The sequence below is a fragment of the Catharus ustulatus genome, chromosome 8 (assembly GCF_009819885.2).
Source record: "Catharus ustulatus isolate bCatUst1 chromosome 8, bCatUst1.pri.v2, whole genome shotgun sequence".
NCBI classification, from domain to species: domain Eukaryota; kingdom Metazoa; phylum Chordata; class Aves; order Passeriformes; family Turdidae; genus Catharus; species Catharus ustulatus.
This window is the reverse complement of record NC_046228.1, coordinates 18,161,010-18,176,015: the sequence shown is the minus strand read 5'-3', so window position 1 is coordinate 18,176,015 and position 15,006 is coordinate 18,161,010. Positions and strand designations below refer to the sequence as shown.

The window sequence follows — 15,006 nt, the reverse complement described above, 5'->3', positions numbered from 1 at the left end:
CACAATCCCAAATATCATTTGCTTGTTCCTGTCAATGCTGCTGTTGTCCTGGAGATTTGCTTATTTTTGGAGACAACTAAACCTTTTGTGGAAAAACAGATACCAAAGCACCTTTAAGGAAGAGTGATAGCTACTGACTAACAGTGGAGAAATTCCAGAAGCAAACGGTTGCAAAAAAGTGCATCTGAACACTCATTTCTAACTCTCCTTGAATTTTTAAGGACTGATAGGAAAGGAATCCTGTTGGCCAAACTCCTGCATTGTAGTCCTGATTTCTCTGGTCCAGACAAGTCAGAAAGATCCATAGAGCAGTGTCTATTCCTGCCTTCCTCCTCATTACTTTAAATAGACAGGTACTTTTTTATTCTGTACATCCCAGCATAAAAAAAATACTCTAATAAAAACCCAAACCTTAAAATTCTTAAAAGCAATAACCACTTTATAATTCCTTTCCTTAAACACTATGCTGGTTTAATGGTGATTGCCATTAAAAGGCCAGTCTCTTCTGAAAATCTCAATCCTCTTTTTTAAACTTCTAAAGGAACAGCTTTAGGACATCAAGGACAGCTGCTACTGATGTGAAGGCTAAGGTCAGTTGTTCAGGTCAACCAACTTTCAAGTGACAAGTTTGTACCAGAACTAGGTGAGCTAACAGACCTAATTCCCTCTTGAATTTTGCCTTGTAACCCAATCTATAAATAGGGAAATCAGGATGGTATTTGGCATTGTATTTCAAGTGCTCTGAATTAAAATGCCATTGGCTCAACTGGATGCAAGAGAAAACTTTGGAACAGAAACTTAGGCAGTTGTGAATAGCAGGAAATGTGACCTAAAGGTAAAAGATGCTCCCTGAAAGAAAAAAGAGTTCTAAACATTTATAATCCATGCTTTGTCACAAGGAATCTCGGGCATGGTATTACACAGAGAGTATCTTTATATTCATTGAAGTACAAAAACCTGACAGGTAAAAAAAAGCTCTGTCTCCTACTGCAGCATTTATCAGCTCTGCCAGATTTGTCCTTACCAAGGCCTGGCCAACAGAAGTCAGAGGCTTAGCCTGGGAACACCACAGTGACAGCAAAGAAGAAAACACAAGCTTGAAACTTCTGTAGTAACAAATAGCAGTGATCATTCCCATGGCTGCAGCCCAGCAAGCAATAGGAACACTGTATTGTTATTTATCATGGGATTTTGCAGAAATAACTCTTACCTCCTTGAAAATGCTGCTTTCCAATGAACGATGCTAAACCCAAGGATTTTGCAATGTATGCAACAGATCAGCACCAATTCAGAGCTTCTAGTTTGGCTGGAAAACTAACAACACTTCAGATGTTCATAAAAATTCCCATGTCTCTTTAAAAAACACTTGAAGCCTTGTGTTCAGTCCATTGAATTGCTGTGTGCATCTTTAGGGTACAGGTAGTAGTACTGGGCAGCTCAGACTCAAATGAGTTTTTAGGCTTTTGAAGATCTCTCTTGCTCTAAATTTTCAAACCCTCCTCCCAATCAGTTGGGATCAGAATCAAGTATTTTTTAATGCTGTAATCCTGCTGAAATACCTGGAGACCTCAGCACCACCCAAGGTCTCTGTTATGACCCTGTTAGCATTTGAACACCAAAGATGGGGGTAGAATGAAGATGAAAAGTAATTTGAATAAAAATTTAGGGCAGTACTGGAACTAGATCAGTTTAACAATCACCACAACAATTCCTGTCCATAGTCACAATGTAGCAATATGAAGTGCCAACTTTTTTATCCAAAAGGCTATTGTGCTGTGAGCAATTCTGGCTTTTTAGATGTGAGGTGAGGGTACGTACAAAATGAAAATTATGTTAAGAGTCCAAAAATCGCATTCAAAACTTTCAAGTGAAACATTAAAAGAAAACAGTACTTCAAATTAAACCAGTACAATTACATTTTGTTCAAAAATACTTTTACAAAATAAAACATTTGATTTTTAAATTCCCTGCTTACCATTACGTGTTAAAAATGATGGTTTCAATGAAACCACGTTTCTGAGCAGGGGGATTTTCCATGTGGGAGGCGAGTCAGGCCCCACAGGCTAGGTATGACTTTGTGCTGCATTCTGCTCCACGTGCTGCTGTGCACGTACAGCCTCTCCACCTTGTGTGGTGTGTGCACTCCACCTTGCTTTCTCAAAAGGTAAACAGCCCACGTTGAGCTTCCAGGCTTCCCTAACAAAACCAAAATTGCTTATGTTTACAACTGCACCTTAACAAAACAACTCAGTGCTGTGAGCAGTGCTGTATTTTCTAAGTGTTCATTTTGGCTACCTAGTGCTCCCTATTGCCTTCCTAATCTAAAGAGAATTCTGTTCTACGAGTCATTTGAGTCTGACCTTGCTCACACAGATGTTGCTTCCCAAACTGCTGCAGCCTGTGCAGACAAAATCAGGCAAACAACATAGTTAATAAGCTGAGCAGTGATGTACAATTATGTTTGCCCAATTTGGCAGTGTCTCTACTCTTGTGCAATAGTGCTTAATGGATCCAAAACTTCCCAGTCTGCACATCTTATGACCAAAATCAAACTAGCTCCACTGCCTCAGAAATGCTGTTGGTTCTTGTGAAATAGCTGCTGTGGGGTCTGTAACACAGCATCCTGCAGAGATGGCTGAGTTCACTGAGGATAAGGCAGAAAATGAGCAAGCTTTGGGGGGAGGAGACACACACCTATTACTCTACCTACTGAAATGCAACACTAGTGCACGGGCACCCTGGTGCGGCTGTGCCCAGAATGCAAGTACACATCCATGTGTGGTAACCTGCTGTGTCATGCACAGAAATTTGCTTTCTCACAATTGACTAGAGGTTCCATTATTTGAGTGTTATTTGCCTTTCAACAATAAAAAACTTATACTGCCACATATGCTACATTTGATACATGCAAAGAAGCACCTTCCTGTGGGCACGTAAAGGGCAATCTCCACAGAGCCTTCTGCCACTTGAACTGAACGTGAACCCCAGACTCACAGTGAGGAAGAGTTTTTACAAATCCCACCAGACACAAAGACAAGACCACACACAGAAAAGGGACAGAACTGTGGACCACAACTTACAAGCCCTCAGGTCTTTTTTTAAAGCAAAGACATAAGCAACTGCCCTTGCAGCTTCTTTAAATTTCTGTTCTAGAAGGTGGCACCCACATCAGACAAGATCTAACGTGCCTTTGCAATCTGCTAAGGGAGTGCCACAATATGGATGAAACAGATCAATCAAACATACTGTAAATTGTCCTGTTCCTGCCACAGACTTGGTAGTTTTTGTTAGCCCTTTCCCTTGCCTGAAAACCAAAGAGAACATCATAAGACAGTTGTGGCAAAGTATTCATAGCATTATTTCCCCCCCCATTCTAGGATAATATCACAGCCTGCCTTCTCACAGTGCCTTTCCTCTAAGAAATACAAGCAGGGATCATTGCACTGATCAATCTCTCATCCACCAAAATCTTTGGGAAGGAGAATACATTGTTCTGGTATATGAAATGGAAAACACAGACAAAGGGAGTGACTCCATACAGCTTATTAGTGAGTAAACAGCAAAGCTGGGAAAGGAACCCAGATTTGCTCCCACCTTGCATCTCTTGCCAATTGTGCTACACAAGAGCTTTGCTCAGAAGAAAGAAGCACCAGGCTACAAGACTGACTTTTTTTAAGCAGCAGCCTGTGATAACAGCATCCAATTCACAGCTTCGGGAAAATTCAGGGAAAGGTTCCCAGGGGCTTCATTGATTTAAATCAAGTTTGAAGAGATAAGGAAAAAAACCTGTACTACATTGATTCTTGGGAACATTCTCTGAGGAGGCAGATTAGAAGGATCACTGACCTCTCCCTCATCTTTTGAGAGTAGCTGTCCACAAGAAAGAAAGTCTTCGTATTTGGCAAAGGGGATGACAGGCTCTGGCAGCTCTCGAAGGTAAAGCTTCAGGAGGGACGCCACAGTGTGAACATCTGTGTTGCTGCAATAGAGAGAGGGAAGGAAATTTAGAAACCCACACTACCTCAAAGCTTGATGCCTTTTGTTGGGGGTGCATCAAGGTCCCTCTTAGGGCCAGGGACAAAGTAGGCACATGGAAGGAAGCTCTTGTGCCATCATTGGTACTAGGCAGGAAGGTCCGCCTGGGAACAAGGGAAATCTCCATTCTGTCAAGACAGAAATGCACCTCAGGGAACACAGGCAGTGGAAGGGATATGCCCATGACATTGCTTAAGGTAGGGTGACACTCTGGTTCCTCTGCCAGTGTGGACCAGAAATGTGAGGAATAATGCAGGCAAGTGCACAGTGATCACACAGCATTGACAACAGAGCTCTGCATCCCTATTCCCTGCCACATAACCTCTGAGCCTCTCATCCCTATTCCCTGCCACATAACCTCTGAGCCTCTCATCCCTATTCCCTGCCACATAACCTCTGAGCCTCTCACTGATCCTTCCTGATGCTCTCCCCAGCCAGGACACACGTACAGCTGATGGGCTGGGCTTCCATGTGCCCTGGTCAGTCATTCAGAAAAAATGGAGGAAACTGTATTTCCTCCAGGTCCTCTGTTGTCCCTTGGTATGGCTGCCTGGCTTGTGGTATCGGGAATTTCCTAGCCCACCTGTTATGATAGGATAGCAGCTTTTTTCTCTCCCAATCCAAGAACTTCTTTTCCTCTTCTTTCTCCTTTGCTTTAAAGTTGGGGTTGAGGTGTTAGATCCCCATGCAGATGAACCCTCTCCATCTACCCAGCTTCTCCCTCATTCCAAATTTCCTGTTGTACAATGTTGTTAATCATTGCAGGTGACCTCCTCAAAGGTTTTGACTGTTGGAAGTCTAAACAGATTCTGTCACCAGCTCCTCCCTACCCACCATTGCCCTCACAGCCTTTAAAGAATTCTGAAAAATATATCAGTGAACACTGGGCAAGAGAGCTTCAAATCCTCCCCTCTCTCCAAAAACTGAATCTCTTCTACCTAGTATGTTTCTTTTTTGGAACACACAGCTAAAACAAAAGTGGAAAAACTACAACAGGAAACTGTCAGCAGATACAACTTACTCCTAATCCTGCTAATGCTACTCCTATTAAACAGCTCTATCATATTTGAGAACATCACAGTTTCACACAGTGGTTTTCTTCAGTTGATCACAGTGTTTTACAAATGACATAAGTACCATTATTTTTTTTTCCTTTGGTGTGGAGTTTCAGGCATGGATGGTGGATCTGACTATCACTGAGAAGCAGAGCCCAGAACAGAGCTTCAGGGCCACTGGCTGCACAAACTGTTTCACCCACATGAAATACAGGCAGACTTTCAGCGGCATGAAAGTGCAACAGGAGGAGACTGCTATAAGTACTTTCAAAACAGCAACACCTGGCCTTTCATATGAACATTGGAAAAGAAAACCTTTTTAAAATAAATATTTTAATTGTCAGTCATCACAAAGGTTTGATCCACAATGGGGCAGGCAGGCCATAAGCACCTGGGATATCACTGTAGTTACAAAAGATGTCTAAAAGCACTGACTGCAGCTGGGAAATAAGAAAGGATATTCCTTTCACTGTACCTTATTTGGAAAGAAGCATAAGGATTTCACACTTCTGCTGCCAAGGTATCCCAGCCATACAGAGATAAGCTATAGTTACACACAGAGAAAATTATGGTTGCTAGGAGAAGCATTTCATTTAGCCAGAGTGGAACTGCCTCTCCCTGACTGCTGTCTGTGACTACAAATACATAAGACAGGCTGTGTGTATACATGGGGACACGGTGAAAAGAGCAAAAGGCATTAATTGGGACACCCTCAGCTTTCCACTCCGGGTACTCCAGGCTTGCTGCCTTTGATTCTGCACAGAACAGGCATTCCTTCCTGGAGCTCCTCAGTGCCTCTCTTAAAGGGGACACTTAGCACTGATCTATTTGGCCAAATGCCTCTGGAAATGAAGGTGCTTTCTGCACCTGAGGTGGTGAGGCACTGGAAGAGGTTGCCTAGAGAAGCTGTGGATACTCCATCCCTGGAAGTGTCCAAAGCCAGGTTGAGCAACCTGATCTAGTGGAAGGTGTCCCTGCCCATGGCAGGTGGTTGGAAGGACATGAGCTTTAGGGTCCCTTCCAATCCAAACCATTGTACAATTGCATTTTGCTTTAAAAATGCTGAGTAGAGGTTTGGCTTATCTACAGAATAATGAAGTTAGATAAAGCTAAAATAAAACATGAAATTGAAACTTTCACTCCTAATTCATTCCTTCCATAGATACCCCTGTTCCAGAGTGTAAGCCCTGAATTAAGAAGATTCTAATTCTGAACTAGAACACCCAGACATTCAATTAAAAATACAAAATAAAAATTCAATTTTAAAAAATCAAATCTTTTGTTTAAGAAAAGATTAACTGAGACAATTTGATGATTTCAAGCTTATTTTTTTCATGAAAATATTTCTAAATGTTTGCCACTTCCATTTAGGGAGCAAATAGTGTTTGTGGTTAGGAATCAAAGGAAGGAGGATGGGTGGTCTGGGAAGCTGAGGGAAGGGAAGAATTAGAAGAATGTTCCAAATAAACTCTGAAGATACATTTCCCAAGATGAGACCAAACACTGTTTCTGCCCACGCAGGAGAGAGTGCTAGCTCTTCCTGCAGTGGTGGGCAGGGAAGGTACTGGCAGTGTTGAGACTGGCTGCAGGTCCAGGGGAAGCAAACCCCCAAGGTTAATGTGTTGGTAATACACCAGATACCACCAGCATCACCTGAAAAATGGGGCTGGTGAGTTCCAGCAAGAAATGGTGCCAGGCCAGATCCCATATCTGATCTCACTTATGGACCTGTGATAGAGATCAGACCAGGTCTAGATAATGTTCTTGGATCCAAATACCCCTGAAGTTCAAGGTCTCTGTTAGGATCAAGCCCTATTTCACAAAGGGCTATTAAACTTTGTGCAATACTGACCTTCACTCCAGGCAGGATGTGTGTGACAGAGTGGATGAAATGTTAGTTACAGGGTGAGGACAGTGTTTGGCTTGAAGGGTGTTGACAGCATCCTCTTTTCTGATCATCTGACTGCCTGAGGGCCAATGTAGAGACAGCACAGCTGAGAGCTGCCCTTTCCCTTGCTGCCCTTGCATGGAGCACTCAGAGACAGGCTGACACTCTTCCCGTGGGAACCCATGTTAAGCTGAGAATCTACAAAACAGCTGCTGGCATAACAGCCAGGTAAAACATGTCAGGTGGTGGTGACTATCCTGAAAGCTGGTGGCAGAGTCAAGATATTGCTCCAGGCACATCTGCTGGGGGAGTGCAATATCTGAAAGCAGTACATCACCTAGCTCACCTCTGTCATGCCCATTTCTGTGATGGGATCCTACCAACTGCTCCCTTTGCTGCACCCAGTCTAGCAATGCTTTTCATTCAACATGCACTTAAGCTGAAACACTGGAGGAGCCCCACACAGCCCAATGAGCTCTGCTCCACCTGAATAGAGGCCTCCACACCCACCACCATGCAGGAGAAAGCTCCATCAGTGCTTTTAACAGATAGAATGATGGTGTGGAAGGAACATGTAAGCTAGGATTGCCACTGCATGGATATTCCTGGCAGATTTTACGTGTCACACACGCACCAGCCTGAATTTGGTGATGTCAACTCACCTGTCAAAAAGGGGTTTCTCTCCACAATCAAAAGAATCCTGCAGGTCTTTGACAAGGTTGGCTTGCCCAGGCATCCGAAAGAGCCCCTCCTCTGTAAGACCTCGCTCCCGAATAAAATCCACGCACTGTTCCACCAGCAGCGGGGCCAAGCGCTGGCCATACTTCCTCTCGTACTGTACGGTGTCCTCCAAGCGCTGTCCAAAGATCCCTGACAGCAGAGAGCAAGAGAGACAGCTGGGTGTCAGCTTAAACTCTTCCTGAGCTGTTGCTTGGGGCACACAAGGAAGGAAGCTTTCACATGGAGGGGGCAGCCTTTGTGAAGGTCCAGTTTCTAACAGACTCTGAAGAATAAAGCTATTTTAAAAAAGAAGAATTACATGATGAAATTTTTTTTTTTCTGCTTAACAGTGCTTTAAACTATCCTCTGCCCTAAGCTGGTTTATGTCTCATACCCAAGGAAGGTGGGTTTAAGGTTAGGTTTATGGTTTTACACACTGTGTTGGATTTAGATTAAGTAATTATACTTCCATTGCATCTTCCATCCCAAGAAGACCAAAACAAAGGTTACACTGACCTTATGGGACACATGTCCTTCCTGCACGCACCCACTGCTTAGACTGTCACACAGCTGCCCTCCACTAGTCTGCAGCTGGCCAGCCCAAAAAGCAGCAATCCCACTAGGAGGGGACTGCTAACACAGCAGAGTACAGATGTCTACATTAAAACTGGATATTGTGAGAATCTTCCACCATCCTGGGAGACACTTTCTATTTCTTTTCCTTTAACTTGCTGAATGAAAATAAAAGAAACAAAAACAAAAACAAAAAAACCCCAGAAAAACCAACCAACCAAAAACCCCCCCCCCCCCAAAAAAAAAACCCCAGTAAAATTCATGCAAAATCCCTTGCCCTTCCTACTAAAAAGTGTATGCTGTATTTCTTGCATCTTGAAAATATCAGAAGCACCATATTCTGTAAAACCAGACTGGCTTAGATTAATTCTTTAGTCAGATCCACTGTAGACATATATCATTCACTATGAAGCACCGTGTTTCTTTGGGGATTATGGAGTTCCTGGCCAACACCAGTTGCTGAATGCCACCTCTGGCATCAGATCTTTTGGCAACACAGTAGGGGCTCAGGCTGTAAGAGCTAGAGGTCTTAGTTCAATCCATACCTCTAGGAGACTGCTCCACCTAAAAGGACAGTCACTGATCTGAGATTCTAATTCCAGCACCCTACAATGTTTGGTGGAGTAAGGGAAGATGGTAGCCAAGTTAATCGAGTTTTGGCAACAAAAATTCAGTAAGTGAGGGAATCCCAGAATCTACTCCCAGAATCTGCTCCCAGGATTGCAGAACCTATTCCCAGAATTTCAGATTACACCAGAGTAGAGCAGGTAGGAAATTCTATTCAGGGATTTCTCAAAGTTACAAGAAGTCTTCAACAGATATCAAGGATCTTTAGATCATTCATTCATGAAAAAAAAGCAGCATGCAATGTTGGAGTCACCCTGTTTCACACCAGAAGCAGTGTTTAATGCTTGCACATAGGTGCTTATACCAGGCCAGGGAATTTGGTCGTTTCTGAAGGCTCTACTTACCTTCCCCCACTAGTGACTATATCTTTCCTTTTTTTTTTTTCAATGCTACATTCATGACAGGCTGATAACTCCTGGTAGGACATTCCCTGATCACCAATCACTGTTCCTCATAGGAGACACCTTGTCAAACCATACCTGCTTTGTATATTCAGTCCAACCCTGCTGAATCCTCAGTGAAACAAAGGTCTCATTATCAGTTTCAATTCATTGAAAAGCTGCAAGAAGAAACCTGAAGTCCAGTTTCCTTTCCCTGCCTATTTGTTATGCATCAGAAAACAGAAACTTTCCTTGCACCACAGCCTACACAACTGCATTACAGTATCAAAGCCGGAGGGCTGTGAAAAGCCTCAAAGGAAATTCCCTCATCCTGGCAGGAGGACATGCCCTGGAGCATGGGAATGACTTATCTTTATCACTGTATATGTTGGGTTTATTGCAGAGTAAAGGTTTTACTAGTTCTTATTTCTAATCTCTTTGAATTTTCACTGAGTTGGGTGTCTCTGAAGTCAGTTTCCTGGATAGAGAATCTCTTTCTGCTTTTGCATGGATTGCTTTATAATCCCATCATGTAATCCCTGCTGTCATGATGGGGCATATCTATTTCCTTAACATGATGCATGTTGTCCACTTTTCTAGATGCAAGACTTAAATTCAGAGGGGTCAGGGTATGGCACGTGTCAGGGCAATAGCAGCCCTCATTTCTCAAATCATGGTTTACTTAATCTGTTTCCTAATGGGTCTGTGTAGAGAAAACTCTGGGAAAGGGGTAAATGTTCTGCATTCCCCAGGCACAAAGCACATATACAATGTTCTTCTATAAACTCTTACTCGGATGGTCTACACTTAACTCAGAACAAAGGCAGTCAGACACACACATAAACAAGCACACCCAGAACAACTGTATGCATAATTTCCACTGAAGAGGATCTACTTTTCCCCAGCTTTGACCAGTCTGTGCTCAGCAACATCTCTAATACATTTCAGGCAATATCAGTCCTTGCCTTCACAGTCAACTTTCTGTAGGTGCAATCTACCTGTGAGTGACTTCTGGAGACAAGAGGACTACATTCAAACAGAGACCACCAACACAGAGATTAAGGAATGTGATGCTAAGGTAACAGAGATGGAAGGGCGATCTCCTTTGAGACTCAGATGGAGCAGCAGATGGACCCTTCACAAACACAATATCACCATTACTGTGGGTGTCTCCAGCACAGACAGGTGCTGGGGATCCCATCTTTCCTCCTCACACCTTGAGGTCAGTAAGATTTTTCTCCTTGATGAAAAAACAATCTTTGGAGGAAATAAAGACACTGAAATATTCTTACGCTGCAATATTCTTCACCTCCCTCCAAACCATTTTAAATAAGTAGCAAGAAAAACCAGGCATGAAACCAAACATGACTGAGGAAGATGATCTGCCTATCATAGGATGAGTGAAAGAAGCTGGCACAGTTGTGAGTTTCTTCTTGTGTGACAGTGTCTGCTGAAGGGCTGTGCTAGTGAGATCACACAGTCTGCATAGGTCATTTTTTGGTGGGAAAATCCAAGCCATTGCAGGGTGAAAGGCTTCTCACAGCCCAGCTGCCTCCCACCCTGGTTTGGCAGCCCTGCTCTGACCCTTTCACTTTCCCTTGAACCCTAATTTCCCAGGGAAGCACTAACAAGGATCACCAAACATTGCTCAGATAAAATATTTCACCCAAGCCAAGTCTTTTGCTAACTGCAGCTTTCCCTTTGTTACATTTTTCAGTTACACTGCAGCTCCATGCTTTTTCTTTCTATCCTACCTTTGTTTTGCTGAGTCATAGACAAGGGCCACCACTTCTGAGATGCTGCTCAGAAGAAAGACTGCACCCAGGCCAAGTCTTTTGGAAGAAAGAGCATTGTTGTTGGTGTTAAGAGAGAAAAAGCACAGAGCTGCAGTTAGTGGGACTGGAAAGTTTGCCTTGGAGAAATTGCTCATCTGTGCAGTGGTTACAGAACTTGTCCATGGCTTAGAAAAGAAAAATAGAGCAAGCTAAGAGCTATTTATGGAGTGGGGCTGCAAAGGGGCTGTCAAAGGGAACTTTGAGATGTTGACAGTTCCAGGCTTGCAGAAATCTTTCATCTGGGCATCTGCTGGGGGACCTTGATGAAGTTCAGGAGCATTATCACTTGGGCCCTCTCAGCCACACCGGCAACAGACTTAGCAGATGTGCCTACTTCAGCCTCCCAGTGCCACACAGGGCAAACCGAGGAGCTGGTGTCCCATGGCTCTGTATATGTGACTCTGTATCATTCATCTCATTTCTGTCAGATCTCAGAGCTTGTAAAAGTGATGTAGTAAAATGTCCCTGAAACTCCCAGAACATGGCAGCGTGTCTGGTTTGGACAGGGACTGCTGTCCCTGCCTGTCCAGGAGCAGCAGTGTGGAGTCAGTCACACACAGCCTCATCTGCCGGCTCCTCAAGGCACAGGACTGTTTTTAATCACTGCACCCTGCAGCTCCGACTGAACTTGGCAGCACTTCACTCCATTTGATGATCCCGCTGGAAGACATTAAAGTCTTTTTCTTCATTCTAAAGAAGGGGAGCCAGTGCCATCCAGTCACACTCCAGACAGAGTTAAGCTGGAAATAAAGCCAAAAGTTTACTAGCAAAGGGTTAACTTTCCTTGTCATACCCTTATCTATAGCTAGGCTCTTTTGTTTGGTTTCAAAGCAGAAAAAAACTCCAGCATGCCTGGAACCACATCCTTAATCTCAGAAAGATTCAAGAGATACTAAAAAAATGAGCTAGCAGAGCTACAGAATGTCTTTCCTCTACTCCAACAAGCTCCCTCTGTTCTTTAAAGATTTAGGTGACTCTTTGTGGAAAAAGCAAGCCAGGAATGATGTACTGACTAAGACACAGACAGGCTCTCTGTCCTGGCCTGAACAGCTCACCCACCAGCTCCAGGCATACAAAGCCTATACATTCAGCTATGCTGTCCAGACATGCAATGGGCAGGAAAATATATGCTCTCTGCTACATTTTTCCTCATCAGAGGCTCTGAGTTCAACCAAAGTAAACTAAAGACGGAGATAAAGTCGGTTTTTGGGTAGATTTTCTTCATACAGAGGACTAAGGACTCCGCATCTGCTCAAAATATGAAAAGTCCAGGCTCACCTACGTCAGCTGCATGCACAGCTTATTGCACCACGTTAGAAGATGTGTGGGAAGATAATCAGGCTTACACCTGGATGCTGCTGTACAGCAGCACTCACACCCGCGCACGCATGTGGTGCCTCACAGACAGGCAGTTTATGGATATAAAGATTGTGTACGTGCTCACCTGCACAGGTAAGTGCCTGCTTTTACCTTCCCACTTTCATGAGCAGGTTCCCATTTATCTGTCCCTCTCACACATTAAAGCACTGAGAAAAAATCACGGGCAGACATTCAGAAATGCATATGCTTCCACAGCACAAAACACACACAAATCTTTAACTGGTTTCCCCTCCCCTAGCCCACCCAAGCACAGAGTACGTGAATTACTGCAGCAGTAACAGAAAAGAGTTTCTTGGTAGGAGTCTTATGTACCTAAAAAAAGATAGTCCTGAGCAACTAAACAATCCAGCAAAAGAATGCAAGAACTGGGGGAGGGGGGGTGAAGGAAGTAAAAGACACTTAGAAATCAAGAAAAGTTGACGAGATAACTTGCTCAAAGTCACACAAATGAGTCTGTGGTACAACCTGGTGTCTTCCGACCCCATTCCCAGAAAGAGCAGTGTCCATATACAAGAAGCTGGTTGCTCTAATCCACACACATCCATTTAAATATTCTGCATATATGCAAAAAGAAACACCTCTCCCCAGAGCTATCTCTACATTCTAGCTTGGTATCCAGTAGTATTTTTGGCCATAGACTGTGTCCTTCCCACTCTTACCCCTTTGCAAAGTCAGCTCCTATTTAAGATTCCTAGCCTCTGTCTAAGGCTACACTCAAATATCTGCTTTTCCTCTAGCAAAAGGAAACCATAACAAATCCAAACTCTGGAAAATCATCTCGTACCTCTCGTTCTTGTGCAGCACTCCGCTACATGACAGGCGCTGAGCTTCAAGCAGAAACCAGGCAGTGTCAGACAGCAGGAGCGGCAGAGAAAGAAAGTCCTGACTTCAGGCATCAGACACATTCTGAGTCCCAGCACTGGCAGCTTTCCATGCACCCAGCGCTGCGGAGCACAGAGCAGCCCATCTGCCCTGGGAGATAATCTCGGCAGCACATCTGGTCTTAGCTCCACGGCTCGGCATTAATTATGACTTGTGCAGAAAGCATTTGAAATATCCAATGGGATGCAGAGCTCCCCGGCTGGCTCCGGCAGGGAAGGGGAGAGCAGAAAGACAGGCAGGTAGGGTCTTGCCCACCCTCGAAGCAGCCGCCAATGTAAACAGCAGCTAAGTATGGGTCACAAGTTTTAACAAAGGCATCCCCCATCGGCTCTGTAATATATTCATGCTCTAATTGCTTGTCAGATCTATTCTAGATAGCTGGAAAAGCTGAGCAACAGTTGCTGTCTGCATGCCACACTTTGGATCCTTCCTGATACAGGCAATATTACTGTGCTGCAGGCAACCTGGTGCCCCGGTCTGGCCTCCCATCTGCTTTCAAGGCACCACAAGCAGAAACATAGTTTTGGAGGGGAGCATTTCCCTACAGTAGCCTTAGCATGCTCTGAGAGTACTTCCACAGCTTTGGGACATGTTGGAAACGCTAACAAAGCTTGGGAAAAGTTACACTCCTTGACCTGTGCAGGCTTTTTGGTGCTTACTGCCTCTGCTTTAGCTCTTTACAGAGAAGAAGCCTGAATTAATAGCTCAGCTGAATAGCTGGTAGAGGAAGGCATAACTCCTTACATGTAAACCAATACCCAGGCACTTCACTTGCAGGAAAACATTCACCCCCCTGCTCCTGCTCTCAGGGTAAGAAGCATGTCATTAACAAAAACGCTTACCATGCAATGCCCTGTGCAGTTAGACAGAGGTCAGCCCTCAACCCATTCACAAAATGCACTCATGTGACTGCAGATCTGCAGCAGTCACCATGCAAAACCCTTGCACCAGGCTTCTGAGTAATTTTATCACTATTAGCTAAGTTTTCTCCCTCTTCAGGAAAAAACTAATCAAAAAAACCTCTGTCCACAGCTGCTCGCCTGCTTTGGCTGTTAAAATGTCAGTGGTCACTACACAGAGTACATTCACCTGAACTTAGTGGCCACCCCTTGCTTAGCTACACCAGTTTGGCCCAGTTTGAACACACACTTCCAAGTAGATACCGACACAGCAGACAAGTTACGAGATTCTAGCCAGTGAGACAGTGTTGTCTCACAACAAACTTTTCTGTATTCTCTGTTTTGACCAAAAGCTCCTGAGGAAAAGAGTGCCTCTCAGCAAGTGAAGGCAGAACCAGGATCAAAACTTCAGTTCTTGAACATGGTGCGATTCTTGGAGCTGTCACGTGCAGGGCCAGAAGCTGGGATTTGATGATCCCTTCCAAATCAAAATATTCCATGAATGGCAAGATAGTAAGGCATTCCTTAGCTATTTAAGGTATACCTTAAGTATAAGTAGCATGGTACTGCACAGTTAGACACCAAAAGCCCAGTCATTACACCAGACAATATTTAAAACATACTAGAGATTATTTAGAAAGTGATGGAAATCCTTAAACCAAATTGAGGTCCTGAGTATTCTTCACCCTTTTATTATCCTCTCTTCCCTTGTGGTGAGCACAGCAGGCTGCA

General features: G+C 44.0%; 1 protein-coding gene across 4 annotated transcripts in view; it reads right to left on the bottom strand.

Annotated features, from left to right (window-relative positions):
* ARHGAP22 (Rho GTPase activating protein 22) overlaps nucleotides 1–15,006 on the bottom strand; it is a 128,522-nt gene that overhangs the window by 9,959 nt on the left and 103,557 nt on the right. For 3 of the 4 annotated variants that reach the window (XM_033066149.2, XM_033066150.2, XM_033066151.2), the window contains 2 exons: nucleotides 7,641–7,848; nucleotides 3,847–3,979 (listed from right to left, as the gene is read on the bottom strand). In XM_033066149.2, the coding sequence (XP_032922040.1) occupies nucleotides 3,847–3,979; nucleotides 7,641–7,848 (341 nt within the window). Of the gene's footprint in view, nucleotides 1–3,846; nucleotides 3,980–7,640; nucleotides 7,849–13,277; nucleotides 13,520–15,006 lie in introns of those variants that run through there. The other variant, XM_033066152.2, reaches the window with a different exon arrangement.